Below are 27,796 nucleotides of genomic sequence, written 5' to 3'. Positions count from 1 at the left end.
ATGCAAAAGGAAAGAAATGTTCTGTGTCGAGTAAGGGTGAGCAATATATGGCCCAGGTGCCACAAACTGCCACATACAGTGCAGTACATCCTGCTCCATGTTTTAATTCGTCCCACTGTGAATTTACATTATCAACAAACTGTAATATCGGTATAATATGTTTCCCTCTTAAAGTTGGCTAATTAAAATAAAATGTATTAAAAAGCCCAAAATCCAAACAAAAATGGAAACAAATCTAGTTATTGCTTAACAATTAATACCAATTTTTAGAAGGATAATGTTGTAAGATGAGTTTTAAAAAAAAATACTGAAGTGAACCGGGATCATAGTAGGTGGTATATTGACAGGTATCGATACGTTCGCCGTTCAATTGGCAACCAATCGTGATCGTTTATTTATTTATTTAACCTCATTTACGCATTACCTGGCCGTTTGTGCATTTTAAAAATTAAACGTGGTCTTCAAGCAAGAAAGTTTGCCCACCCCTGGTGTAGTGGCACTTCCGTCAACGACGTGCGCGTGCGTTGACATACGGGCGGCCGTGTGGTGGCGGCGGCTGCGCGTGCACGAGCCCGCAGCTCGCGTCACCATGGAAGCGCTCAGTTTGCGACCTGGATACGCCATTTTGCCTCCGGGTGCTTCTGAGTGTGCGGCGTGCCAGTGTATGCATGTGTGCGTGCGTGTAAGCGTGTGAATGCTTGTCCGTGTAAGTGTGTGTGCGTGGGCGCCTGTCGGTGAAAATACCCCTGTAGCTTGCGAACGTTCAACACTCCACACACTAGAACCAAAATGTTCACGCTTGGCGAATAAGCAGACCGCTCCGCAGACATGGGAACGCGGACTACGTAACGTTTAATAGTCTCGACGAACGCTGTCGAAGTCTAAAAGAACCGTGAGGCACTACAAGGTTTGTTTTCTTATTGCTTTGCTTTAACTTTGCCTTCTGAAGTCAGCCTGCATTATATAACCGAGTCGCGAGCTAGCTTAGCACAGCGCACGCAATGTTATTAACACGAGTTTGCGTCTTCTTCACGGTGGCATTGGGGGTCGGTTTTTAAGAAGTACACCGAAGCCACTGTTAACGTTTCAGTGCGTGGGCTGCTGCAGTCGACATTTCTGTCGCTTAACGTTGACATGTTACATTAGAAGGGAATTGTGTACATCAGGGGGGGATGTTGTTCTGAACCCTGCGATTGTGTGGCAAACAGCCACAAGTGGTTGGATGTCCAAATTAAGTGCATTGTGTCCAATCATGCTAACGTGAATCAGTGCTGTAAGATTGTTACATCAATAAGTCTGCCTTCATGATTATTTAATGCCGTAATTGTTCATTATGTATGAGGTTTTTTTTTTGTGTATGTCTGCCTCACAGTTCTCAGGGTTGGGGTTCGAATCCGGGCTCCGGCTTTACTGCGTGGCGATGGATGTTGTCCAAAAGCATGCATGCAGTGAAGACTGTATTGTTCTTAGGTTTGTACTCTGAGTACAAATGGTCGATTGCCTACAGTTGACTGGCAAACAGTTATTAGACGTTTCCATCTGGCTCACCCGCAACCTTATAACTGAAATGGAAAGTAAATGGCTGGAATGATATGTATTTCTTGGCCATCTGTGTATGATTACCCAATTTGACACTTTTGACACCAATCCTGTGTCATTGCTGATTTCTTTGTTCTCTCCGCAGTTAAGTGACTTCCCACCATCACCCACTCAGGATGAACGGCAACGGGAGCGAAGAGGAATATAATCATCCTCGCAAGATGGAGATTGATTCATCTCATGTTTGACCACATTCGTCAGATCACCAATAATGATTCTTGGAATAATCTCCCAGGAGTTATACCAGCAACTTCTAGACCCCAAGAATTACCAGAATCGCACAAATGGGGTGGAAGAGCTCAAGCGAATCCTTTCGGAAGCGGACTTGAAATCGGTCCCATCCGACAGTATTGAAGAGTTCATCAATTTTCTTCCCAGACTTTTGGATGACAGTAATTTTAAAGTATTGTATGGCACCTTACAAGTTTTAAATTTATTTATTCAGAGGTTAGAAGCAAGTATTCACAAATATATCAAACAGATAGTTTTGGTGGCCGTCAAGGCTCTCGGCGACACTCGTACCATCGCCAGAAATGAATACCTGAACATGTTTCGCCTGATGATGAAAACTGTAGCCCCGCAACAAGTTTTAGATCTTGTTGTCTGTAACTTGAAACACAAGAATTCCAGAGTCCGCGAGGACGTTCTTAACATCATTATTGCAGCTATGCTCACTCATCCGAGGAAAGAGTTCAATATCCCCAAGCTTTGTTTTGAAGTTGCGCCATATCTGGCAGACAGCAAAAGGAAGGTCCGCCATGCTGCCCTTGAGCTGTTTGCAGTTTTGGACTCCTGCCTGGATACAGGGAAAAAACAGCCTCTCATGAAAGCCGTGGACAACGTTGAGCTCAAAGAGGACGCGGAGGGTCTTATGGCAGCTGTACAAGCCAGACGTGCACGACACGTTCTCCCCAAACTTTCGCCAGAGGGAGTGGTGGAGTACGGTCTGGTGGTGCCAAAATCAGGCTTGCTCTGCTCTCCGCAGGGTAGTTCAGGAGCTGATCTGGACTGGGTGATGAACGGAGGGCGGATTAGCAGTGCAAGGAGTCACCGAACTGAGCCAGACTATGAGCGACTCTATGGCTACGGCAGCTTAGGATCCCTCACTGACGAGCTTCCATCTCAAAGGAGGATTGTCAGTGCAGGTAAAGGGAAGAACAAACTACCTTGGGAGATGTTGAGCTATTCATTGACGGAAAATAACCATCAGTGCCACTCCCCCAACGGCAAGTGCTCCGAGCAGGTGAGCTCAAACTACTTTTTCAACATATACAGTAGAGCTGGGCGGTATGGCCAAAATGTAAAGTCTCCAAAAAAAAATTCCCCCCAGTCATTCAGGACAATTCCAATTTTAATCGAATAAACCCAACAAATATGTATTTAAAGGTTTAATTTCTTCAAAAATAATTCCTATGCAAAATGTTCAGACAACAATAATGTATACTGATTCTAAATCAGTTTCAACAAACGTAACATTTATAGTTTGTGCTTAAATGCCACAATTAAAGGTGTATTCAAGGATCTTTTGTCGCTGCGTCTTCCGGGGCGGATCATCTTACCGATTACTTCCCGATCCTGTCAATCGATCTGCCGTAACGACGTCGAGCGTGCTCGTTAATAGCCGTGCATGCGCAATTCGAGCGTTTGTAGCATGTAGCCGCTGAGCTTCGGACTCAGCCATTCATCGTAGTTCCACCGATCACACCGCATACTTTAAAAATGGCTGAGACCCGCAAGAGGACATCCGCCGGCTGCAGAGACTGATGAAGATGATGATGAAGATGAGCCTGCGTGTTCCCGACAGACTAGCAGGAGAGCTGGGAGGATGGTCTTCCGCATACGCATTTTTTAAAAAGTGACAAACGCACGTTTGGCTTCTACTTTTCGAGAATATCCTTGAATACACCTTTTAAGTAGTTGACAATAACGGCATTGTCGTGATATCAGGATGTTAAAACTGCCACAATATTGTCGTCGTCGTGTCACTATTAAAAGCAGCGCATCTATTAAAAAAGTCAGGTTGATTTCTTTTTTGTGTAGTTCTTTACTCTCGGGGGGGCTAGTTTTTTTTAGTGCTGGTAAATTTTCATAAGGGAATGTTTTGGTGAACCGCGAAGTAGTTGTATATGATCCATGCATTCAGAACCAGACATTCACACAATACAATATGCTAATTCATATTTTTGTTTCTTCTTTTAAGTGTGATTTATTTTTTACCAAAAAAATATCACATAGCGACACGTTTTTACATTAAAGTCAAGTCAGAGCCTCTGATTGGTCAGTCAGTGCACGTTTAGAAATATGCTCTGAGCACGCACTGGTTCATTCTGACCATTCGGAAACGCGGGTCGCTGTTCAATTGAGCCATTCAGGAATTCCGAGTTCACCAAAAACGGAGATAAATTGTTCTGGAAGCGAATTTCTGCTGGTTAGTAAGTTTGCATCTGATGACTCATTTTTGAATTTTTGTTACAAGAACACTTCCAAGATATTTACACTATATATATATATATATATATATATATATACCAGCCCAACAGCGCTAAAAGTATCAGACACATTCTACTAATGATGCTCTTGGATCAGGATGAGGGTGGTGTGTTTCTGGAGGTGTTAATTGACTCAGTTCTATTCTGGGAACTATTTTTAGTGTTCATGTTCATTTCAAAACCTTCTGTTTACTGCAGCGTCTGTTTCCCAGCAACCCCATGATTGCGGAGTGCCTCTTATGGGTGCGCGTGCGCGTGCAACTATGCGTTTGGGCAAATACAATTGGTAATATCACAAGGTTCGACTTGCAAAGCATGGCTTATTTACAACTGTGGCGTAGGCTGCAATTGTTGGAGTGCTATCAAGCAAGCAGACTCTTCTCTGTGCTTTATTTGTCTAAATTAAGGTTTTACAGATTGCACATTAAAACAAGACAAATCATGTTCAGTAAGCTCTTTTCATGTACAGTAGATAAAAAAAAAGAAAAGCTACACACCCCTTTTGAAAACAGATTTTAGTGGTTTAAAAAAAGGAGACCAGATACATAATTTCCCAATAGGTAAGCATGTTAAAGGTCAAGGCTACAAGATCATCTCCAACCAGCTCCATTTCCTGTGACTACAATTTCACATTTTATCTCGAAGGGACTGTAGCTAACGTCCCTGGACGGGGCATGGGGAGAATTTACGACAAATGGATGAGACCGTTAGAACGTTTCTGCTTCGTTATTTTGTATAGGCCGGTGGATGGAGTTCCACTAAATAACCACCCGCCTCTTGCAATCAATGCAAAACCAACTCTTGTCTTTTCACAGGTGACCCTTGAAGAGGTTATTCCGCTGTCCAGGAAGTTGAGTCCAGAGACTTACATATCATCCACATTTAGTAAGTGACAATCTCTCCGTGACTACGTTTACATGCAGGCAATATTCGGGTTGTGGTCAGAATTCGGGTTTCTGGAACAATCGGAATAACACGTTTACATGCGCAAGTCGACAGAGTTACCCCTGTATACATGGCGTTTAGAATAACTCAATGTAAGGGGGTGAAGGACGGACGTCATTTCCGCTTCAAACTTTAAACGGTCAATAAAATACATTGTATTTATGTCACTCACCACGCTAAAAAAAATTAGTCGGTTTCCTACTCGCTCCAAAAGTGCGGTTCCCGAATAAGAGCATATTCGGGTTATTGCGCGTGTTTACATGGCCTTTCACAACCCGGGTTAAAGGGTTATTTCCTGCATGTAAACATAGTCCATGTCTCACGCTCACATGAATCTGATGTTGCTTGTCCCGGTCCACTTCAGCTGGCACATATTAGAGCCGCTCGGAAGTGGATTAGCATGTTGAGCCAAAGGAGTCACGAGGCTATGTGTTAAAGAAAGCCCTGCAAATTATATCGTTGGAAGGAAACCTGAAAGATACTCATCATATTAGATAGCTTGCCAGGAGTAAAGAATGATAAAAACGGATCAAATACAACACATTGTTAGACTTTTACTTAGCTTAAGTTTACCTGCTTACTTTTAGCTTCACTTTACTTTAATCTTTTTTTTTTTTTTTTTTTTTTTTTTAAGAGCTCAGTATTGTTCATTCGGAAATGTCATCATCATTGCTCTTTTTTTTTTTTTTTTTTTTTTTTCTTTTTTTTTTTTTTTAATATATACATATATATATATATACACATATATACATACATATATACATATATACATACATACATACATACATTTTTTTTTTTTGTGTGGGTGAGTATGTGTGTGTGCGTGCGTGCGTGCGTACGTGCGTGCGTGTGTTTGTTAGCTCACCAGAAAACCTATTAGAAAAAAAAAATCTCATACCGTTCACCTAAATCGAACACCAGGAGACCCGAGGGGACCGAAGAAAACCAAGGAAGGTGAAATCCAGCACCGACCAGACACCCCCCACCAGAACTCCTCCCCAGCCCAAGAAACATCCAGACCCCAACAAATCCAAAAAACATAAAATCAGGGAGGCCTCAAGAGACCAACGGAGAGACCGAGAAAAGGAAGGAAGGACAGACGAAGCCGCGTGAGATCCGAGACACCAGCCTCCACCGATTCAATAACCTGAGGAGGAAACAGATTGTGTCTGAGTTTCGGTAGATGCTGGTGTGGTGGATCTGGCATGCATGAAAATCTCCACCAAAGAGGGGAGCCGTCGACCCCCGCCGGAACAGAGCAAGCGCAACACCTCAGGGCCCCCCAGGCCGCGGCAGCGCCAAAGGACGACCCCCGGGCCCCACCAGGGCCACCGGCCGGAGAGCAAACCCAGGAGCAGGAGCGCCCCCCGCCCCAACACGGCCCGCGCCCCCGGCCCAACGCAGCAGGACGGGGCACTGCAGGCCCACCAGGCACCCCACCGGCCCCCAAGCCCCGCCCCCCCACAACCCCCCGCCCCCCATCCACCCCCGCCACCCACCCCAACCCAGCCCCAGCCGCCCCCATGCCCCCAATCCCCCAGACACCCCCCACCCCCAGCACCCCCCCACCCCGCAACCCCCACCGCCCCCCCCCCCAACAAAGCCGCCCCCCCCCCGACCCCACCCCGACCAACCGGCAGCCCCCCAACCCCCGACCCCCAGCCCCCGGGGACCACCCGCACCCAGGCACCGGCGCCGAAGAGGGGCCGGACAGCGGAGCGGAGAGGGCAGCCGCGCCCACCCCACCCACAAGTTGTGTGGTGTATTAAAATTGGAGGGGAGTTGTAGGGTGAAGACGGTGTTTCCACCCTACCCCACCCCCCAAAGTGTGTTATGTGCCCTATATGTCTATAAAAGTGTATTGTGCAAACCTAGTGTAGTGAGTTAAGAGGTGTGACCAGCGGGGCCCCCCCCAACCGGGCGGGGGCAGGAGGCGCACCGGCCCACCAAGCCCCCACCCACCCCACCAGGACCCCGGCGGGCATATGGGACCCGTCCGGCGGGGCGATAGGGCTCGCCCCCCGGATACTGGGTCCCGCCCGAGGTGTCAGGACGCCCACCGGAGCGGGGCGGGCACGACACCAAACCCCAGCCACCCCCGCCGGCCCCCATAGCACCGAGACCCGGGCCATGGATGGAGCCCCCGGCCCAGGGGAGGGGAAGGAAGGCGTACCGGGGAAGGGGAAGGGAGGAGGGAAGGGGACGACAAGAAGGGCAGGGGGCAGCGGCAGGGACGCAAGGAGAGGGGGAGAGGAGGAGGAAGGGCGACGAGGGAGAGGGGACAGGGAGGCGGAGGACGGGCGGGGAGAGGCGAGGAGGGAGAGGCAGCAAGGGGGAGGAAGGGGGAGGGGAGAGGGAACCACCGGGCACCCCGGCGACCCACAGGCCCCGAACCGCGTCGCCGGGCCCAGAGCGACGGACCGCGCCGGAACGGCGCCGCCCCCGACACCAGGGAAAGCCCCGCAACGCAGCACCCCCCAAGAGACCCAGGGAACGGCCAAGACGCAGCCGCCACCCAGCAGCCAACAGAGGGGCAGACCCGCCCACTCCCCGCCAGGGGGGACAGCACCCACAGAATTAACCCACTGGCATGCCGTGAATCCGAATATCAACCCCTGGTGCCCATCGGAGGTGAATCCGCTCGATCCCGCTGGCAGCAGCCGGGTTCCTGACTATGGAAACACAACCATTAGTTACAAATTGCCTAATACAGAAACATCAATGCCAGTTATAACGCTGCTGTGGCTCTCGCTAACAGGCAGAATTAAAATCCAAGTTTAGGTTAAAAAATTCTATATACGTAGACCATGTTTCTTTAAATTTTGACATTTGGTTTTTATTTGAGGCAGATATTTTTTCCATTAAAATATGATTTATGAGGAGGTTAGACCATTGGTCGATATTCAAAGTTTGTTTATTTTTCCAGTTAACAAGAATTGTTTTTTTTGCGATAGTAAGGGCTACAAGTATAGATTGAAATTGTTTATGTGGTAAGTCAATTGTTGTTAAGTCACCTAGCAAACACAAGTTTGGAGAGAACGGTATCCTACAGTCCAAGACAGCGGAAAGTTTTTCTAAGACTTTAGTCCAGAAACACATAACCGGAGTACATAACCATAAAGCATGAAAATAAGTGTCTGTAGTGTTTTGTAAACACTGGAGACAAATGTCGGAGTCTGAGAGTCCCATTTTCTTCATCATATATTGAGTAATGTATGTTCTGTGAATAATTTTATATTGGATAAGTTGTAAATTTGTGTGTTTTGTCATTTTAAAAACATTTTCACAAACTTGAATCCAAAAGACAGATTCCGGAGCTATAGACAAGTCTGTTTCCCATTTTGAGATGGGTAAAGACGTTTTATCAGTATATGAAAGTAACTTATATATTTTTGAGAGTTTTTTTGTTGTTGTCGGAGAAAGCTTGGTAATATCTTTAGCTAAAACAGGCGGTTGGAGCGTACCCTGGAGTGTTGGAATTTGTTTCTTTATCATACTTTTAACTTGCAAATAATGTAAAAAGTTTCCGTTTTTTATTTTATATTTTTGGAGCAAGGATGTATATGATATAAACATATTATCTGAGAAGAGATGGTGGAGATGTGTAATTCCTTTCTGCTCCCACACATTCAAATAAAACGATTGGTTGTTAATTTGAAAGTCGGGGTTATGCCATAGGGGAGAAAGCCCGCTGGGCTCCACTTTGGCTTTTGTCATTTCTAGTGCCTTCCACCAGGCAGTCAGGGTGGCGGAAATCATTGGATTTTTAAAGCAGTTATGGCGCTTAATCGATGTTGTAATAAAGAGTAAATCTAGGAGTCTGAGGTTATTACAATCCTTCTGTTCTAGTTCCAGCCAACAGTTAGTATCTCTATTGGGTTGTGCCCATAAAATAATATATTGTAGCTGGTTGGCTATATAATAGTGCATAAAATTTGGTGCCTCTAGACCTCCTTTGGATTTATTTTTCTGAAGAGTAGATAGACTAATCTTTGCTTCTTTTTTTTTTCCAGTAAAATTTTGTAACGGCTGAGTCCAACAACTGGAACCAGTTAGCCGTAGGTTTAAATGGAATCATTGAGAAAAAATAGTTTATTTTGGGTAAAACTTTCATTATAATAGTGGCTATTCGTCCTATTAGAGAAATAGGAAGATTATTCCAGCGCTCCAAGTCACTATAAATGCTATCCAGAAGTGGAGTGAAATTTAAATGAACTAAATCAGTTAATTTAGGTGAGATTTTTATGCCTAAGTATTTTAAATTACCTATAGGAAATGAGTAGTATGGGTCCTGGCTTGCAGGGTTCCATGAATTTTCTGTAATAGGTAGAAGTGTTGATTTTGTCCAGTTAATAGAATAGTCTGATAACTGTGAGAATTTAGTTATTAAGTTAAATACTTCCCCTAATGAAATAGCAGGCTTTTCTAAATAAAGTAAAATATCATCGGCATATAGATTAATTTTATGTTCTGTTACCCCAGAGTGAATTCCTTGAATCATTCTTTCCTGGCGTATGGCTAATGCAAGCGGTTCAATAAATATTGCAAATAATAAAGGCGACAGTGGGCATCCCTGTCTTGTGCCTCTCTGTAGAGTAAAACTCTTAGATATAATCCCATTAGTAGTAACAGTAGCTTTAGGAGAATCATATAATACTGACACCCAGTGAATAAATGACTTCCCAAAGCCAAATTTATTTAAAACAGCAAAGAGGAAGGACCAGTTAACTTTATCAAAAGCTTTTTCTGCATCCAATGATATAATAACTGCCTTTTTATCATGCCGCTGTGACATACTAATAAGGTTAAAGAGCCTTCTAATATTATTAGTAGAGTGACGCTCTTTAATAAAGCCTGTTTGGTCGCTATGAATGATTGTCGGGATTACTGTTTCTAATCTAGATGTAAAAGCCTTAGTGATAATTTTAATATCAGTGTTAATTAGTGAAATCGGACGGTAACTTGATGGAAGGGTGGGGTCTTTTTCTGGCTTTAATAAAAGTTTAATTGCTGCTGTATTCATGTGTGGGCGTATGTGACCATTAGTTTTAATTTCTGTTACTACTCTTAAGAATAGTGGAGCAAGCATTGACCAGAAGTGCTTTAGAAATATAGCCGGATAACCATCCGGGCCGGGTGCTTTGCCATTTGGCATACTATCTAGAGCACTGTACAACTCGTTTATAGTAAGTGGTGCATCTAACATATCTTTATATTCAGTAGTTACCTGAGGTATACTTAAGCTACTGAGGAATGCCTCAATATGCTCTGGGTTAGGTTTATTAGTTTCTGAGTATAAGTTGTGATAATAATTATAAAAAATTTGATTAATTTCTTCTGGTGATTGTGTACATTCACCAGTTGTACCTTTAATAGCCGTTATAAGCGATTTTTCCCGATTACGTTGAAGTTGGTTTGCAAGAAATTTACCTGATTTGTTATTATATTCAAAGTTGTTGTATCTCAATTGTTGTATTATAAACTCTGTCTTTTTAGTTAACATATCGTCTAACTGTATTTTTGTATTTTGTAAGTCAGTCCATATTTGGTTATTTGGGTTTATTGCGTACTCATCCGTCAGTTGTTTAATTTTATCTTCCAAGTCTTTTTCTAATTTTTGATCCTGTTTCTTTTTATAAGATGAATATGATATAATTTTACCTCTAATTACTGCTTTCCCGGTTTCCCAGAGAAGAGCTGGAGATAGGTCTGGAGAGTCATTTATTTCCAAAAAGTCCGCCCATTCTTTTCTTATAATTTTGTCAAATTCTGCGTCGTTTAGTAGTGAGATGTTAAAACGCCATGTAGGTGGTGGTTTAAAGGTATAATCAACTTGTAGGGAAAGGGAGACTGGTGCATGGTCGCTAATAATAATAGGATGTATTTTTGTAACGGTTTTATCAGCAATAGAATTATTTGTAAGAAAAAAATCAATTCTTGAAAAGGACCGGTGCACAGCGGAAAAGAAGGTAAATTCCTTCTTATTTGGGTTTTTAAGTCTCCAGCTGTCGACGAGGCCAAAGTCATCCATATATTCCCCTATTACTTTTGTGGATTGTGATCGCCTTATACATGTTGTTTTATTAGAACGATCTATTAATGGATTTAAGGTTGTGTTAAAGTCTCCTCCAATAATAATAGTAGAGTTCGCTGCTAATTCAAACAGTTTAGAGAAAAATTCATGGAAAAAAGCCAGATCATCATTATTAGGGGCATATAAATTACCGAATGTATATATTTTATTAAATATAGTCACCTGAATAATAATGTATCGGCCCTCTGGGTCTGTTATTGTATTATTTAGAGTAAAGAGTAAATTCTTATGTATGAGTATACAGACTCCCCTTTGTCTACTGTTATAAGGGGCAGAGTACGCTTGGCTAAAATTTTTATCAATAAGTAATTTTTCTTCAGATTTTTGTAGGTGGGTTTCTTGTAGGAGGCAAATATCTGCTTTTAATTTTAAGAGATGGTCTAAAGTTTTTATTCTTTTTGCCTGTGAGCGAGCGCCACAAACATTCCAGGAAACCAGAACTAATTTATGCATACAAATAATATAAACACAGTCCTATGTATATATCTGTATAGGCCATTTGCCACCACTGGCATGTTATAGGATAGAATCAAAGTGGTTAGGTGATTTATATAGTTTGTATAAAATATGAGGTAACGTATAAGGCAACATGTAAGGTAACGTGTAAGGTAACGTGTAAGGTAACGTGTAAGGTAACGTGTAAGGTAACGTGTAAGTAAATAAAACAGTGCAAAAACGAGTAGGGCGGTGAAAGTGAGGGAAATTAACAGGGGATTAAACATAACAATACACCAGTAACCCCAGCGAGATTTTTTTTATTTTATTTTTTATAAATATACTTTAGATATAGTTGTGTATTAATATTATATTTATAATATAGCCTAAACATAATAAGTATTCATGTTTTTGGTTTTATAACCACATATACAGTATATGTATACACCTAGTAATCAAACTAAGTTTAGTTCCACCAATGCTAATTAGAACAGCCAGGGAGTGGAATTGGGGTTCCGGAATAGTTGGCCATCGATATATAACTTATCAACGGCTATCGTAGTCCGCTTACCCTCCTGCCTATTTTGTTTCATTATAGGAAACAGTACCTTTCGCCGCTCATTGATCTCTCTCGGGAATTGATCATTCATTCCAAATGAGGTCCCTTTAAGCTCCCGTCCTTTACTTTTAACAAATAATTTCTGTTTAAAATGCTCAAACTTTGCAATAATAGGACGGGGTTTGTTGCCTCTACGGGCTCCAAGCCGATGTACCCGGTCAAAAGAGATGTTATTTACCGTCTCCTGAGGAATTTTTAATGAATTCGTCATAATTTTTTTTATCTCAACCTCTGGGTTATCAGAGGTCTCAGATATACCTGAGAATATTAAATTCTCCCGCATACTACGGGATTGTACATCTAAAACTGTTTCTTTTAGCATTTTATTTTCTTTTTTCATAGTTTCCAGCTCGGCTGAAACAGTCGTGAGTGTAGAATGTAACTCGGCATTTTCCTGTTTAAGGACACTTACCTGCTGACTGATAAATTCCATACTTACTTTTAATTCTTTGACGTCCTCGAGGATGAGGCCGAGGACGTCAAGTTTTTTATTTATGGACTCCAGCACACTGACCGAAACGTCCGTAGTGGTGGTGGTTAGGTCGTCCGTGTCCGTCGCTGAATCGTTTTTCCTCTTCTACGAAGAGGGTTTCTTTGATGGTTTCTCGACGGCAGGATCCTCCATCGCGCAGCTGTAAAAATATCCGTCGATGAAACGTTCAAGGTCCTCCACGTTGGGTGGTATTTCAGATCTGCCGGATGAAAAAGAGAGAAGAGAAAATGCAAGATATATGATGGTTAAATTTGGATTAGTTTAGTATAATAGAGCTAGTTCTATCTTAGCAGCAGGACGCCGCCATGTTAGGGTTTCTGGTCTCGCTGTAGGTCTCGCGATAGTCACAGCATCTCGTGAGCGGCCTTTACTTTAATCTTAATTTTACTTCGCTTTTTGCAGCCTTGAGTTGACAGGTTGGGTAATGCCATGTTAGCTGCCACCAGACGACTCTACAATAATGTGAAGTTGAAAAAAATGTGTATTTTGTGTGAAGGTTCTGAAGAACCACAGACACCTCAAACATCCAGGAGAAGGATATCTCCAGCTCGGCTCAGAAGAAGCGGAAGCCTCAACTTAGACCCTGACATCTTTAAAACCACAAACTTCACTGAGTCTGATAGCGGTAAGGAACACTTAAGACACATCAACCTGTTTTATTTTAATTCATGCTGTAAATTGACTTAAAAATGTTAAATGCTGACCGGGTGCAACATTGTGACCACTCAAATAGTATCCATTCGCTTATTATTGCCAGGATCATCTACCTGCACTTATACAAATAAACACCTGATGCCAAATAAACTTTTCTCGCCTCAAGAAAAAATTATATAGGTGTTGCAACTTGGTAGCTCTAATTATTAGTGGTGCTCTAATCCACTGGTTCTCAACCCCAGTCCTCGAGTACCCCTATCCAGCCTGTTTTCCATGTCTCCTTTAGCCAACACAGCTGAGGATCGCTATCAGAGCTGGCTGATTAGCTGATCGTTTGAAACACCTGTGTTGGCTGTGAGAGACATGGAAAACAGGGGTACTTGAGGGCGGTTGAGAACCGCTGCTCTAATCGATCGGCCACGATAGTTATATATAGATAGCGGATTTACGTGGAAAAGTACATGATCGGCATATGCCGATCAATGCTTTTCATTGCCGTTCACACTAACCGATCGCAGCTCGTACTTTGTAGCCTGCAGCCAATTAGAAACCAGCCTGTGTGCAGTATAGCGTCCTCCCCCTGAATCATAATATGTCTGTACATTTTCTGCACTGTGAATTTGAAATAATATCCTGTTTTTGTACAGTAAATAAATTAATAGAAAATAAATAAAAAATAATAGACAGATTCATTGGTTATTAAAATAATAATTCTTGAGCAGCTCTAATATTTTTGTGTTGATTAAATGCGATTGTAAACTTTGGACAACATGGGATTTCGGAACATTCTGAATTAATTTGGTCTTAAAATTAATTTAAAATGGAATAAAAATAAAATAAAACAACTCTTTAAATTTGTTTAATTTGACTTGCCTTAATCCTGTACTATGACTCCATTACTTTATACTAGCGGTGTCCAAATTGTTTTGTTTGAGGGCCACATACAGAAAATCAGAAGGATGCAAGGGCCGCGTAATGTTATGAAGAGAAATTGTGTTAATTCCTAAAAAATAAATATATATATACACAAATGATTTTTGTTTTTGCATATCTAGAAAAATGCTACAGTATATAAACCAATTTATTTGTAAAAGTGGCACCTATTTTATTTTTGACGCTCTCCCTTCTTACTTTGACCATCTCCAAACATTTTTGAACTGTGTCAAATGCCATTTTTAGTATATGTCGCGGGCCACTGAAAAATGGCTGGCGGGCCGCAGATGGCCCCCGTGCCGTAATTTGGACTGCCTTTGACTAACTTGAAATGTTCTGGGTGCATGCAGGTACTACCATACTGTTTGAAAGGTACTTTTTTGTTTGAATGTCCTAATGTGTGAAAAATGTGTCTTCCAGCGTTATCCAAAGGACACATGCTCTCAAAGAACGCCAGTGTTGAGCGCACACTTTCTCTCCCCTCTAACCACACCACACCAGGCTCCTTTCTGCTGCCTTCCTACCCTCTGGCTGCCCTCCCAGGAGGCGTGCTCACTCCAACACTATCCCGTCGCCATGCCGACTCTTCCCTCTCTATGTCCAACACCTGGCCCAACAAGCGGGAGAACTGCCCGCACCAGCGAGACAGCAGCTCCTGGGGGCACGCAGCAATCCAAGGCAAGGTTTAGCTTGTCCGCTGAATGTACAATTAGCTGATCTCGATGTTGTAGTAATCAGTTTTCTGCCCTTCACTCGCACCAGGTGACCTCTCGAGCAGATGCTCTCCTAGGCCAACCCGTGCCTCCCTAAAGAGTTCTTCGTCAACATCGTCATTCCGCCGAGTCCTGAGCAGCAGCAGGACATCCCTCTCCATCTCACCAGTCATTCCTTCAGGAGAGCCATTTTATAACAATGACCAGAGGTCCAATGCACGCAGCAGCCCCCAGAATCAGCATCTAGAGAGGGACCTTCAAGTCGAGCCTGTGGGCTCTAACACAACACAGGGTACTCAAGAGGAGGAGCCTGTGGATGTGCAGGAGGTAAACAGCCTTTGTATTTACGTCTGGATTCTGTTGATCGATCATGTACGCCCAAAGTCCTGAGTAAATACGGTCTGTGGATGTGTAGTGTATTTTAAAATGTCAGGCATTGCCCTTGCTGTCAATATTTGCCCATCTGATATGTTCACAGATGTTGAACTCGCTGCGTTCGTTGCGCAACAGCGCTGCTAAGAAGAGGGCCAAAGTGAGCCTAAGCAGTCCAGACCCAGACCAGGACAGCCTAGATTCTGCTGTAAGGTTACCCCTTGGACAAGACCTAATGCTGCATACCGCTCCAATGCTTAGCAGCTCAGCCAGCGAGAGCGGTATTTCTAGTTTGAGTCCTACCACCTCCAGCGTCTTTGGCATAAAAAGGTAAATAGGCGTCCTTCTGTTTTTGTGGAGATACAAATTGGATCACTTTTGAACTTCACTTGAATACCCACTTTGCAAGTCCAAATCAATCCGTTTTTCTTATTGGGAGGGTTACTTGTTATGGCGCTATGGCATTTTAAAGGCACAGTTCCAAGGATCCATGCATGCTGTTCACTGCTTCATGATTACCTTCCAAAGGACAATAATATGTAGGGCTCAGTAAGCAGCTGTGAGCATATTTATTCAATCAGACGCAGAAATGTGTGTGTTACTGTAGCAGCCAATCAGAGTCCAGCTTTCTCTTTGGTTTGCAAGTTGAAGAAGTACTGTAAAAAGACAGTAAGAATACAGAGTAAACAATGACCAAACGTGCAGCCATGACTTTGCATCATCTTCCAAATAGGAAGCTATTTTGACAAGAGAAGTCCCTCACCATTGCTTATGTGGTGGTACTGTATCTCCAAAGTAACCTGGAGTAAATGAAGCTGTTGTGCATGGTGGTATGGTCTCAAGGACAGGCAACGTGATAATCCTGTTGAATCTTTTGAGCGAGTACCATCCAAATGCTGATGTGAAAAGCATGAAAATGCTGGCGTTTTTTTCACAGCCTGCGCGTATAGCATTAGCAGTTTAGCCGCTACTAACTAGCTGTATAACCACTAGACCAAAGCAGCAATCAATTATGTAAATTTCTGATATGCACATTTTGCAAGCAGCAATGATGGTAACACGGATAGGGGCGTCACAACTTTAAAATTATAATGTTAACATTTTAAGGCATAATTCATTTTTACTGAGGGCTCTATTTTTATTAGCTCACTGTTATTTTACATTGGTCTCCAGACTCCATTTGATGTACTGTTGAGTAAAAAAAAAAATCATTTTTTTCTGCTCATCTTACTCATTTTGTTTTAAAAATGTACTTCATGTGTTGATGAAATGTTGAAGTACTCTCTAGTTGCTTTAGTTTTCAGTGGAAATGTTTTAAAACTGGCAATTTATAAACAATGTAAAGTCAAGATGAACACTACAGTAGTTTCCTTTTGACCTCTGTTGTTTAACAAAAACTAATTATTTGCCAGATAGATATATAAAGTGATAGAACCATACAGCAGCACTGTATTCTCAACTACAAGTATACACTAGTTGATAAATATAGGGTGAAAACTACCAAAGTTAAAAAATAAAAATACACAAGCAGCATTGGGAGGATGTCAATTAAATATAACCTAAGCAGGAAGAAAAAGTATAGAAAATTATGGTAGTGAATTTTGATCTCTGCTAAATAATATAGTTCAATTATGCTTCAGCAATAATAATAATAATAATAATAATACATTTTATTAATAGGCGCTCTTCTGGATTCTCAGTCACTATATCAAAATAGTGTAATATAAATAGTATATTCGTATAATAGTGGCAGTGGTTTCTAGTTCTACTGTATAATGTCCTGTTGATGAATTAGGATACACCAGTATGTTAGGAGTATATATGATATTCATAATATTGCACGTTGGAAGTTGCATTTGAACAATACACAAGTCGAGATGAACGACAGTGTATATTACATACTGTATTTTAATATTCATTAATTGTTAGTGATCCTTTTACATGTGCAGTATAACATTTATTGCAGTGTTTAGTGGTATTTCCTCACACCCAGTGGAGAGTTGCTGTATTCATTTATAATAGTGAACGTCGGAAGTTCAGCCAAACATCCCTTTTTTTTGAGCAGCTAATAGATAATCAGTGCACAATAAATGAACAACAATAAGTACGTTGTCGCTTTCATCCTTGCTAGCATGTAATGTGCTCGGTTAGCTACGGCATTTACGCCGTTTCTTACTGTATATGCCAAGAGTAATCCATAACCATAACGACTAATACGGAAATATGACTCGCGCTGATGACGGCATGTTGACATCGCCGTTCCGGCATTTGTCACCACCACGTGTCATCGACGCCACCTTACGTGGGTGCGCTTTTCAAACGCTCCCCCTTGAAGCCCGTCTCAAATAGCAAGATGACGCTCGCAAACCTGCGCTAGAGGTGGAAGTCGACCTTTGTTGGTTCACCTACTTACTCAATTAGCGCCATACGTTGTTAATAATGAAAAGCTAATGACGTTGTTAATAATGAAAAGCTAATGACGTTGTTAATAATGAAAAGCTAATGAATGCGTTGCCACTGCAGTCAGGTGGATTTGAGCTAACACTCAAAAACGGCAGGTACTGTAGATGGATCATTCCAGATTTTAAAGACACTTTAGGCACCAACATTTTTTAAGGGACCGTTTTATGTTTATGTTTTCATCATACGATTTCATTCATCCAGCTCAATTATCAACAGAACATTTTGTAAATGAGATATTTTGTCATACAGCTTATTTTACTGTGTTTGGTGCAACCCCGTTGCAGATACGTTGGGACCTGAAAACATTTTCAATACATAGCCTATCTGAATAATCCTTACATTTAAGTAGTAATCTTATTTAGTTTTACTGTAATTACAGTAATAGGGTTTCAAATCAATGCTAATGCCAAGTGTACATGATAGTTGTGTTAGCTGTTATGCTAACTTGTCAAAAACAAATTTAGAAATATAATCATTTTAAAAAAACCTAGTAGTGTATTTTTCTGATAATAAGAGGAACCGGGTTTGGTTAGTTTCAGTGACACACATCAGTGCAGCTGAAAACAAAAAAAAATATGTATGGTGAGAAGACTTAAAAAATATATCTTAAGCAAGAAGCTTCATCATGTTATTTATTCAGTCATGTACCTCATAATTTTTTGCTTCCACTTGTGGCTATAAAGGTTCTAGCAGCTGGGTTTAGTAACTGTTGACAGACTCGTCTTAAGGACATCATTAGTTAAGTACTATTTAAAATGTCTGTAATAAATCAAAAAAATGTAACAAGGCAAGACAAGAAACTAAGACTAACCAAAGCTATTTAATTTAAATGTTATTGGTCATAAAGAGGTAGGGGTGGGGAGCGGGATATTTTACGGGGTGCACAAGAGCTGTTTGGTATTATTTTAAAGTATGTAGGAATCACCTTTACTACAGCATTCATTTTGCAGTGAGTTTGGACCTGGGCCTATTCCAAGCCTTAATACATCATCATGTCTCTAAATAATGCATGCAAATGCTATGTGACTATATGTGGCATTAAAGAGGAGACAGATGCATTTTGTATATTTGAGAATCACCTATAAACATCCATATTACAACATAGTAGATGCTGAAAAGTAGTTCACAATCAATATTTATCAACCTAAAAACTTTAACTAAAATACATCATAGTCACCTCTCATGTAAACTAATCTTTGGTGCACATTTTAAGATCAGCCAATCAGAGGATGAAACAAAAAACATGCCAATGTAACTAAGCTAACTTGCAGGATTTTCCCCCCTGAATCTCAAATCTGATTAGTTTAAAAAAAAATAAAAAAGGTTTCAAGGCTGTGTGTGTGATTGATGCCAGCGCTTGGCATTCTGCAGGCCTTGAAAATTTTACATTAGATTTACATGGCAACACATAAAAGGGCTTGACTGCATGCTGCTGTACCGTTTTTGCAAGAAATGCATGTTTCTGTGTGTTGTTTATAGATTATTTGAAATTCTGTAGGGGCAGAAAATGCTCCTTATTTCCGGAAGGACCCATATAGCAGTATGTGTTATTTTGTGTGAGTTTGACGGGACAACTGAAGCTTAGAGAACACCTAATCATTGATTTTATTGCATAGGATTTTGGTATATTTCAGCCAGGTCAACGGAATCTGGTGGCACTTGTGAATTTGTCGGATCATGCAAGTTAATATTTCACACCTGTCAGCAGCTCTGGAAGCATGGCCTCCCCAGGAATGAAACCTCGTATTGCAAGAGTGCCTTCTGCAAACCTGAGGTCTTCTGTGTCCATGGACTTTAGCAGCCTTCCAGGTAGGAGGAGTCTGTAGTTAAAAAAATAAATAAAAAAAAGTTCCGATGCTTTATGATTTGCATTATATTTGATGCTATGTTTCTAAGGACTCTCTCAGAGGAATGACTTGTCATCTGAGGCGGGCGTTGTTGGGCAGAGAGTCACTTACTCCAATGGAACAATCCGAGCCAGTGAAGAGACGACGGTACCCTCTCCTCCATTAGTCAAACCATTGTTAGGTGAATCATTCAGAGTTGTAAAGTCTACAAAAGGTGAGCCAATGGAGAAATGTAAATGCCAAGTTTTCAGGGCTGGACTGAGGTTTTTGGTCTGTATGTTTAGGATCTCGAAGCAATGGAAGCAGGAATTCGCCATCCACGGACATGCCTGAGGGAGTCGTTGGAAGAGGTGGGTGTGCACAATCACTTTTTTTTGTTGTTGTTGGTTTGTATTAATGTTAGATTTGATCATCAAACCAATTCTACAATGAAATGCTTGTCGCATAATTTATCTCCAAATGTCCCCCTAATGTGTCGCAGGTGTGTTTGGCACTGCGGTGTCCTCCACTCGTTTGGACTTGGCCTTGTCACTGGAGCAGGGCGATTCAGCGGCCAAACCCGCCGCTGACCCCTTGGGAAGCCTCCCCGTTATCGCCGGTGATCACAGGGGCCGTGACGACTTGTATCCAGATGAGGTAACGTTTGGCACTATTTTTCAGATGACGACGAGGCGTCTGTATTTGTCACGGCCGTGCCTGATGTGTATTTCCAAGTAGGTGATAAGTACGAGGTCCATCCGGGATAAGATCCAGCTGCAGCATTTGGATCAGTTCGAGGAGCAGTCCAGTCAAAGGGACAAGATTCGACACCGTGTCCGACAGATGCTCTCTGACTCACCCAATGAGGAAAATATAAATAATAAAGGTGTGGCATCTCTGGGCAGTTTGACTATATCAATCAAAAATGTGCATTCTTTTTATTTTTGACATCATAATGATGGTCTCTGTTTTAGATCTGCATCTGAACGGTAGTACAATCACTTCTTGTATCGATGACCTCCCCTCGGACGGGTCGCCTATAAGCCTCACCAGCTCGGTCAGTCCACCAGGACCCCAGAGCCCTGTCAAGTGCCTCACTCCGCCCCATCAACCCAGCCCCCCCACAGTGCCTCCCAAACCCCAAAACATGTTCCGTATGAGGAGGGCGCCCAGCCTCAGCAGAAGGCGCCCCTCGCTCTCACACTGCTCAGGTCAGTGCGGTACCAACATGCGCCCAAAAATAATAATTATGACATCAGGTACACTTGCACAGTTTTTATCTATTGTTCACAACACAAGCTGAATCAGCTTTGAGCACCACAAGTGTTGACTGGCTTTGAATGAACAAGCAGCCTTCACAGTTTCTCAGGCAACACGCGAGTAAAGGCCAACTCCTTTATGGCACAATTTTCATGTGATTCGGCAATTGTAATTAAATGCGGAGGTTTACCTTTTGTTGTGGCCAGTGAGTTTGTCTTTGTTGCCCCTTATATATTGGTTTGTAATTATACATGTAAAAGCAAGGCTTTAACTGCACTTGGCGTATTTGCTGAGACCATTAAGGCTATTGGAGCATGAGGAAATTGTATTTTTCTTCCGTCTATTATTCAACACTGGCTTATTTTGATAACTCATAAAATACGTCACTGCTTGTTTTCAGCCTGATAGGCGTAAGAATCTTGTGTTGTCTTGATGGTTCTTTTTAGATGAGCTGTCCCCTGTTACTGTGGGCCACAAGAAAGATGTCTCTCAGCCTCCAGAACTGTGTCCCTTTTCCAAACCGGACCTGGCGCTGATGCAGAGTTTCGACCTGCTGAGTTCAACACACTGGTGAGAAACCCATTCAAAGACAAATCCAGCCCATTGCATTGAGAGCTCAAGTTAATGGAATGGAAAAACAAAAGAAAATCATTTATCGCCATACATCCCACCTGTAATTGAATATCAATGTTTGTTTAAACAGCGATGTTTGCTAACTTGCTGTTACTGTTGTGCTTTTCAGGGAGAAGAAGATTGAAGGTCTTGCATTCCTACGCTGTCTGACCCGGTACCACGCTGACACACTCCAGAGCAGGCTTCGTGATGTCTGCTTGTCTCTCATTCAAGAGGTAACGGCATGTACTGGGTATCATGTCATGACGATGTAAACATAAACTTCAACTTCCAAGGTCGAACAAATCTGTTCCGAGAGGCCTGTCTAACTCTTGATTTGTTTGTACAGTATTATGTCTTTGAAAAAAATAGTTAAGCACTGCTGATAATAAACTGAATAAGTCTTAATGACAAAGTTGTTATTTAAAGTTGATTCGATTCGCAAAAAAATCTAGGTTAATACTAAAAATAGAGGGGATGTTCTATACCATTTTTTCAAACCCTTACCAGTACAAGTACTCAACTTTATATATATATCCCAGTTATGCTTTACAAATCAGGATTTTTCGTCAGATCAACAATCAGTGTATTTTGAAGAAAAAAATGATAGCCAGCGATTACCAATTCGATCAGAAGAGATGGAGCAATAGGGACAGATAGTGAAAACTCACATATAATTGACAATCGAAATGCATGGAGGGGAAATAAACAAACAATTTTTCAAAAACCACTGATAAACATTGAATATAATATGTAGTGTCTTATTTCGTGGAGCTGATCAATGCAAAATATAATATATATATATATATATATATATATATATATATATATATATATATATATATATATATATATATATATATATATATATATATATATATATATATATATAATATAATACATCCATGAGGCAAAATTAAGTAAAACACATTGACTCAATTAACATGGTTTCAAATTCACAACATTCAAGATAATTTTTGGGGGACTAATTCCCAAATGTGCAACCGTTACACTAGAAGCATTCAACTTGTATTGTTTATTATTCATTCAGGTGAAGAACCTCAGGTCAGGCGTGTCCCGGACTGCCGTGTGTACACTGGGCGACCTTTACATGCACCTGCAGAAGGCAATGGACCAGGAGCTGGAGGGCACCGTTAAAGCCTTGCTACAGAAGGCGGGGGAGAGTAACGCCTTCATTAGGCAGGATGTTGATGCTGCGCTCGACAGCATGGTCCAGCACTGCACTCCAACCCGAGGCATTCAAGCGCTACTCTCCGGAGGACTTAGGTCAGTCAGTATGCTGTCAGCACACACATATGTCGCTCCTCACAACATTGAATTGGGATAGTAAAAATGCTTTTCTTTTTCTGTTAGTCATCTCAATGGACTGGTAAGGAAGTGCGCTGCCCAACACTTGGCAAATTTGGTGGAAAAGGTCGGAGCCGCTCGCCTCCTTTCTGGAAGTCGAGATCTAGTTGAACGAATCTTACCCGCAGTCGCCAAGCTGTCACAAGACTCCTCGCAGGAAGCAAGGTATGACTTGGGACTTGGAGGTCTGTTTAGGCTCACGTGATCTTACATCAAGATATGCAACAAAAATGCTTATGACAAGTAGTAACTGTGCTGTTTGGTGACATGCGTGTCCCACATTAAACATGGACAAGAGCAGGGGTCTGCTCTTTAGTCCCGTGGGCTCCCTGTGGATCTCTAAAAAGAATGAGTCAAATCTAGTAATATTTTTTTTACATAGATAAAATATTCTTTAAATGAATTAACAATTTATATTAAAAAAAATAATAATTAAATGTTCAAAAAATGTCATCCAAAATTTTTGAAGTAGTCAGAAAAAGACGACATTTTTAAATTATCTAAAAATTTCCAAAAAGAAAGAGAATAGTGAAAAATTGCCATAAAATGGCCACGAAATTGTCAAAAATGTCAGAGAAAGAGTTGTAAAAAAGGCAGAAAAGAAAACGTTTAAAAAAATAACCATAAAATGTCCAAAAGAAGAAATCCCGATAATTACCATAAAATATCCCAAAATGTCGATGAGAAAAAAAATAGCCATAAAATGTACCCAAAAAAAAGGAAGAAAGGCAAATGACCATATGTCTATTAAATTGTAAAAAAAAAAAATCAATGTCAGAAACTTGACAGAAAGGCATAAAAGTCTAACAAATATTTGAAAAAGAAAAACAATGTCTACAAATGTCATCATTTTGTGTTTTAGTGCAGCTCTAATTAGCCCTTGGACCCTCAGTACATTACAATAAACTAACACATGGTTTCCTTCATCACAATCTTCAAATGTTTTGTGGCTCTAGACAGATTTTTTGTGATTTATTTGGCGTAGAATGTTTTTTTTTGACAGTAAAGGTTGCTGACCCCTGGACTAGAGGAAGCGAAGGGGAGATTTTATAAACCGTTTTTGCCCGAAAATCCATGTACACGTCTGAAGATCTGAAATCAAATTTTAGATACCATGGCCGCCGAATGCTGCTGTTCCTGTCCTACCACCCAGACTTTGAGAAGATCCTGGAAAGAACGATCCCCTCCAAAGACCTGCCGACTACCAGAGACACCATCTTCACTCTCAAGACCAAGGTACAACTGTTACGCTTTTAAAACAGCATTGTTGTTTTTCATTTGAGTAACCCTATTTATTCGGGGGGCTGGTTTAGGGGCTCGGCGAGATGCCCCACGACAGCCAATCAGCCAGGGGCAGACGCTCCCTCCCAGGCAGCGGCACAGTCCGCGCCTTGTCGCTCACCAGAGAGCCACTCTACTACCCCGTCAGGTAGCCATGTTGCTACTAAGCAGTAGGAAAAAAGATAACTTGCACATAAATGCACCGTAAAGACAAATGTACCAGAAGCAATAATGACAAGTGAACGCATAGACCCGTACAAAACGATTTACATCAATTAAGCTAAAGAGACGTCTTGCTTTGCACATACGGTGTGCGATAAAAGCAAGGCTGACAGCAGTATATCACATGAATGTATTGTGCGTCCTTTGCAGAAGGTCCAACAGTAATTACAGCAACAGATCTCAGACACAAAGTATAGCAGACAAGAACGACATCAAGCACATAACTGCCCTGCTGGGCTCCAAGGACTTCCGAGAGCGAATCAAGGGAATGGACCAGCTGGTGGCCGACTGCCAGCACAACCCCAACATTGTCATCCAGAATATGTTCCCGGTATGGAGAAATCTCAGCGTAAAATGTCAACGAAGAGAGCCGTTGACCTCTTTGTTTGTTTTTTAGGTTTTTGATGCGCTCAAGTCCAGGCTGCAAGAGGCCAACAGCAAAGTCAATCAGTACGCCCTCGAGTCGCTGCAGAAAATCATCCCCTTGATGAGGGACAACTTGTCTCAAGTGGTGAACATGCTCGTGCCGGCCATCGTGGACAATCACCTCAACTCCAAAAACAACGCCATCTACTCTGCTGCTATCGGGACCGTTGATGCTCTTATCGGCAACCTTGGTATGTATGAACCCGTTCATATTTTGATTTGGTTCACCGTCTCCAGGTAACACTTGTTTTTTTTCTTACTGGCAGATAACGGTCTCCTTCTGCAGCCGTTCTGCACTAAGGCTCAGTTTTCAAGCGGCAAAGCCAAAGTGGATCTTGTTGAGAAGGTTGCAGGTAAATCGGAAACAAGTGCCTTGCTAGCTATATCTTCTCCACGGCAGTCATCCTGAAATGAGACGATATATATTGTGTATGAACGAAACGTCACGTGACCAAACCCTGAAGTTTACGGAGGACCAAAACTGCCAAAATTAAAAATAAATAAATGACTAAATAAATAAATGAATGAAAGTGAAAATAATAACGTGTATATATATATGTATATAATTCCTGTTTCCAACACTTTTTGGATAGCAGGATTAATATTCCTAGTGGGTAAAAAAATGGCACAACTTATTGTTAGTACTGAAATGTTAAAAGTTCTTTGCCAAGTGTTTAACCCTAACCTAAGGTTATGGGTCAAATTGACCCATTGCAATTTATTTTATTTATTTTAAGTTTAAGTGTACTTGTTTAATGAACTAACAATGAATGTTAATTAAGAGAATCAATTATTAGATCTTTATTATTATATTTGTGTCAGGCACTTTGGATAATGGGTCAAATTGACCCAGTAGCTCAATTGCATTTCTTGACAAAGAAACATAACAGGAGTGTTAAATGATACATTTACTAGTAGAAGTGGCAAATCCATGTCCAGAAAGTGGAAACCCTGCCACAGTTTGACTTTAACCCCCAGGTGCTAGCTAGCTAGCATCAGAGGCTAAAGCCAAACTGTGGCATTTAGCCCCAGGTGCTAGCTAGCTAGCTCAATTAGTGCTCATTTACCTGCTAGGGAGCTAGCCAAACGGTGGCATTTAACCCCAGGTGCTCATTTACCTGCTAGCTAGCTAGATAGCATCGGGGGGTAAAGCCAAACTGTGGCATTCAGCCCCAGGTGCTAGCTAGCTTGCTCCATTGGTGTTCATTTACCTGCTAGGGAGCTAGCATCAGGGGCTAAAGCCAATTTGAGGCATTTAGCCCCAGGTGCTAGCTTGCTAGCATCTGGGGGTAAAGCCAAACTATGGCATTTAGCCCCAGGTGCTAGCTAGCTAGATAGCATCTTGGGGTAAAGCCAAACTATGGCATTTAGCCCCAGGTGCTAGCTAGCTAGCTAGCTCCATTGGTGCTCATTTACCTGCTAGGGAGCTATTAAGCTAGCATCAGACGCTAAAGCCAAACTGTGGCAGGGTTTCTACTTTCTGGACCTGGATTTGCCACCTCTGTTTACTAGATATACAAGGAAGTTGTTGATATACATAATATGTATGCACAATATTTCAATTTCACATGAAGATCTTAAAATAATGAAATTGTGCTATGTACATTTATGTGGCAACGTTACATGTGCTTCCAAGCAGCAATTATTTTTGCCTTACCTGTACAGATTTTCCAGAAACGCGTGAGAGCTCTTTTGACCATCTGGTCTTTCGATTCCAGAACTTGTGAACGAGCTGTACCCTCGCAAGCCCCAAATGGTGGAGCAGAAAGTGCTGCCCTTGCTGTGGCACCTCCTCGGCACGTCGAGCCACAGCGGCAGCTTGCACGGACGCGGCGGCAGCGTGCGCGCCGCCACCGCCGACCTGTGCCAAGCTCTTCACGCCCAAATGGGACCCGGCCTGAGCGAGTGTGCCGCCTCCCAGTCGGCCAGCGTCCACAAAGGGTTAAACGAGATTCTGAGGAACGCGTCCAAAAGATAAAGCAAGCGCTTGGAGGAGAACACACAGACACAACACTGACCTTACTTGAAGACAAAGAGATGTTGGACATTTCTTAGTGCCTGCACTTTTATCCCATTGAAGAGGAAAAAGTCCTCCAAGATGAGGAACTTTGACTCTTTTCTCAGTGATATTTCTTCCTCTGGTACAGATGTTGGGACTTTTGCAGCATCCTGACATCAGGTTCCTGTTCCCACACAACACTGCTCTCTTTGCACACTGACAAGGTAGCTCATCATGATGAACACGAGATTCTCGTTTGAATCCGCCATCGCTTTACTTCACCCGCTCGACACGAACCGCGGACGACAAATCCGAGAGCCATTTGCAGAATGTAAAGTTCAAATGCACACAAAAATCATGATTTTTGCCGTGTCGGAAAACATCTTGTGATATTTTCCATGAGGTTGATATGTGGTTGTTGTTTTTTTGCTGAGTCATGAAATGAGATTTAGTACAAGATGCTTCTGTATTTGCACAGTATTCGTTTCTTCTGTAATCAGGAGTCATGATGGTTGAGTCACTTTGATCTGTTGTGTAACCCTTTCCAATCTTGCAGACTTTTGTTTGTTTTTCTTTGCATGACCATTTCTCTGGAACGAGGCGCACTGTTCGTAAAATAGCGAACGGTTTCTTGATGCCTGCATCAAGGGGCTATCGGAAAGGAATTTGGGCTTCACTCCCGTTGTTGCCTGGGAAGCAGAAAGCACAGATGGAGGATTCACAGTACAGTGCCAGTCTTCGAGTAGCCTTTTAATAACGTCTTCTATTGTTAAATTATACTCAACTTGTTTGGAAAACATGACAAGGACAGATTGATATATATAAAGTGTTTTATTTCTGTAAATCCAACTTCCTTGCTGCGCCTTTTTCACCACGTATGCAGAATATCGCTCACTACCCACTTGGTGTGGTACCGTGCCATTTACCTGGGCTACCATATTTAATTGATGGTAAGTCATTTGTATATTGGCTCATTACGTGATGGCCAGAGAG

The 27,796-nt window shown here is 41.9% G+C and overlaps 1 protein-coding gene across 4 annotated transcripts; it reads left to right on the top strand.

Annotated features, from left to right (window-relative positions):
- Positions 1-561: 561 nt before the first annotated feature.
- togaram1 (TOG array regulator of axonemal microtubules 1) lies at positions 562-27,652 on the top strand. Of its 4 annotated transcripts, none has more exons than XM_086094549.1 (23): positions 562-907; positions 1,685-2,842; positions 4,904-4,973; positions 13,171-13,299; positions 14,763-14,939; positions 15,024-15,301; positions 15,453-15,676; positions 19,515-19,618; positions 19,706-19,870; positions 19,941-20,006; positions 20,138-20,292; positions 20,374-20,521; positions 20,610-20,846; positions 21,342-21,465; positions 21,638-21,743; positions 22,559-22,794; positions 22,882-23,040; positions 23,985-24,111; positions 24,189-24,304; positions 24,529-24,709; positions 24,776-24,995; positions 25,071-25,157; positions 26,523-27,652. In XM_086094549.1, exons 2-23 carry the CDS (start codon positions 1,811-1,813, stop codon positions 26,780-26,782), a joined length of 4,401 nt encoding a protein of 1,466 aa, XP_085950675.1. In that variant the 5' UTR covers positions 562-907; positions 1,685-1,810; the 3' UTR covers positions 26,783-27,652. The 4 variants fall into 4 exon arrangements, with proteins under 4 accessions (XP_085950675.1, XP_085950674.1, XP_085950670.1 ...); XM_086094548.1 differs by having other exon boundaries at positions 14,682-14,939; positions 19,518-19,618; XM_086094544.1 differs by having other exon boundaries at positions 14,682-14,939.
- The last annotated feature ends 144 nt before the right edge of the window (positions 27,653-27,796 follow it).

Source organism: Leptonotus elevatus, chromosome 14 (genome assembly GCF_054856555.1).
Source record: "Leptonotus elevatus isolate MCC_2025b chromosome 14, RoL_Lele_1.0, whole genome shotgun sequence".
Lineage (NCBI taxonomy): Eukaryota > Metazoa > Chordata > Actinopteri > Syngnathiformes > Syngnathidae > Leptonotus > Leptonotus elevatus.
This window is presented reverse-complemented; position numbering and strand designations above follow the sequence as displayed.

Coding starts and splice junctions, on each gene's coding strand:
- togaram1 (XM_086094544.1), top strand. CDS start 1,811: ATGATTCTTGGAATAATCTCCCAGGAGTTATACCAGCAACTTCTAGAC. Junction 2,843..4,903: donor ACGGCAAGTGCTCCGAGCAG/GTGAGCTCAAAC, acceptor GTCTTTTCACAG/GTGACCCTTGAAGAGGTTAT. Junction 13,300..14,681: donor CTTCACTGAGTCTGATAGCG/GTAAGGAACACT, acceptor TGTGTCTTCCAG/CGTTATCCAAAGGACACATG.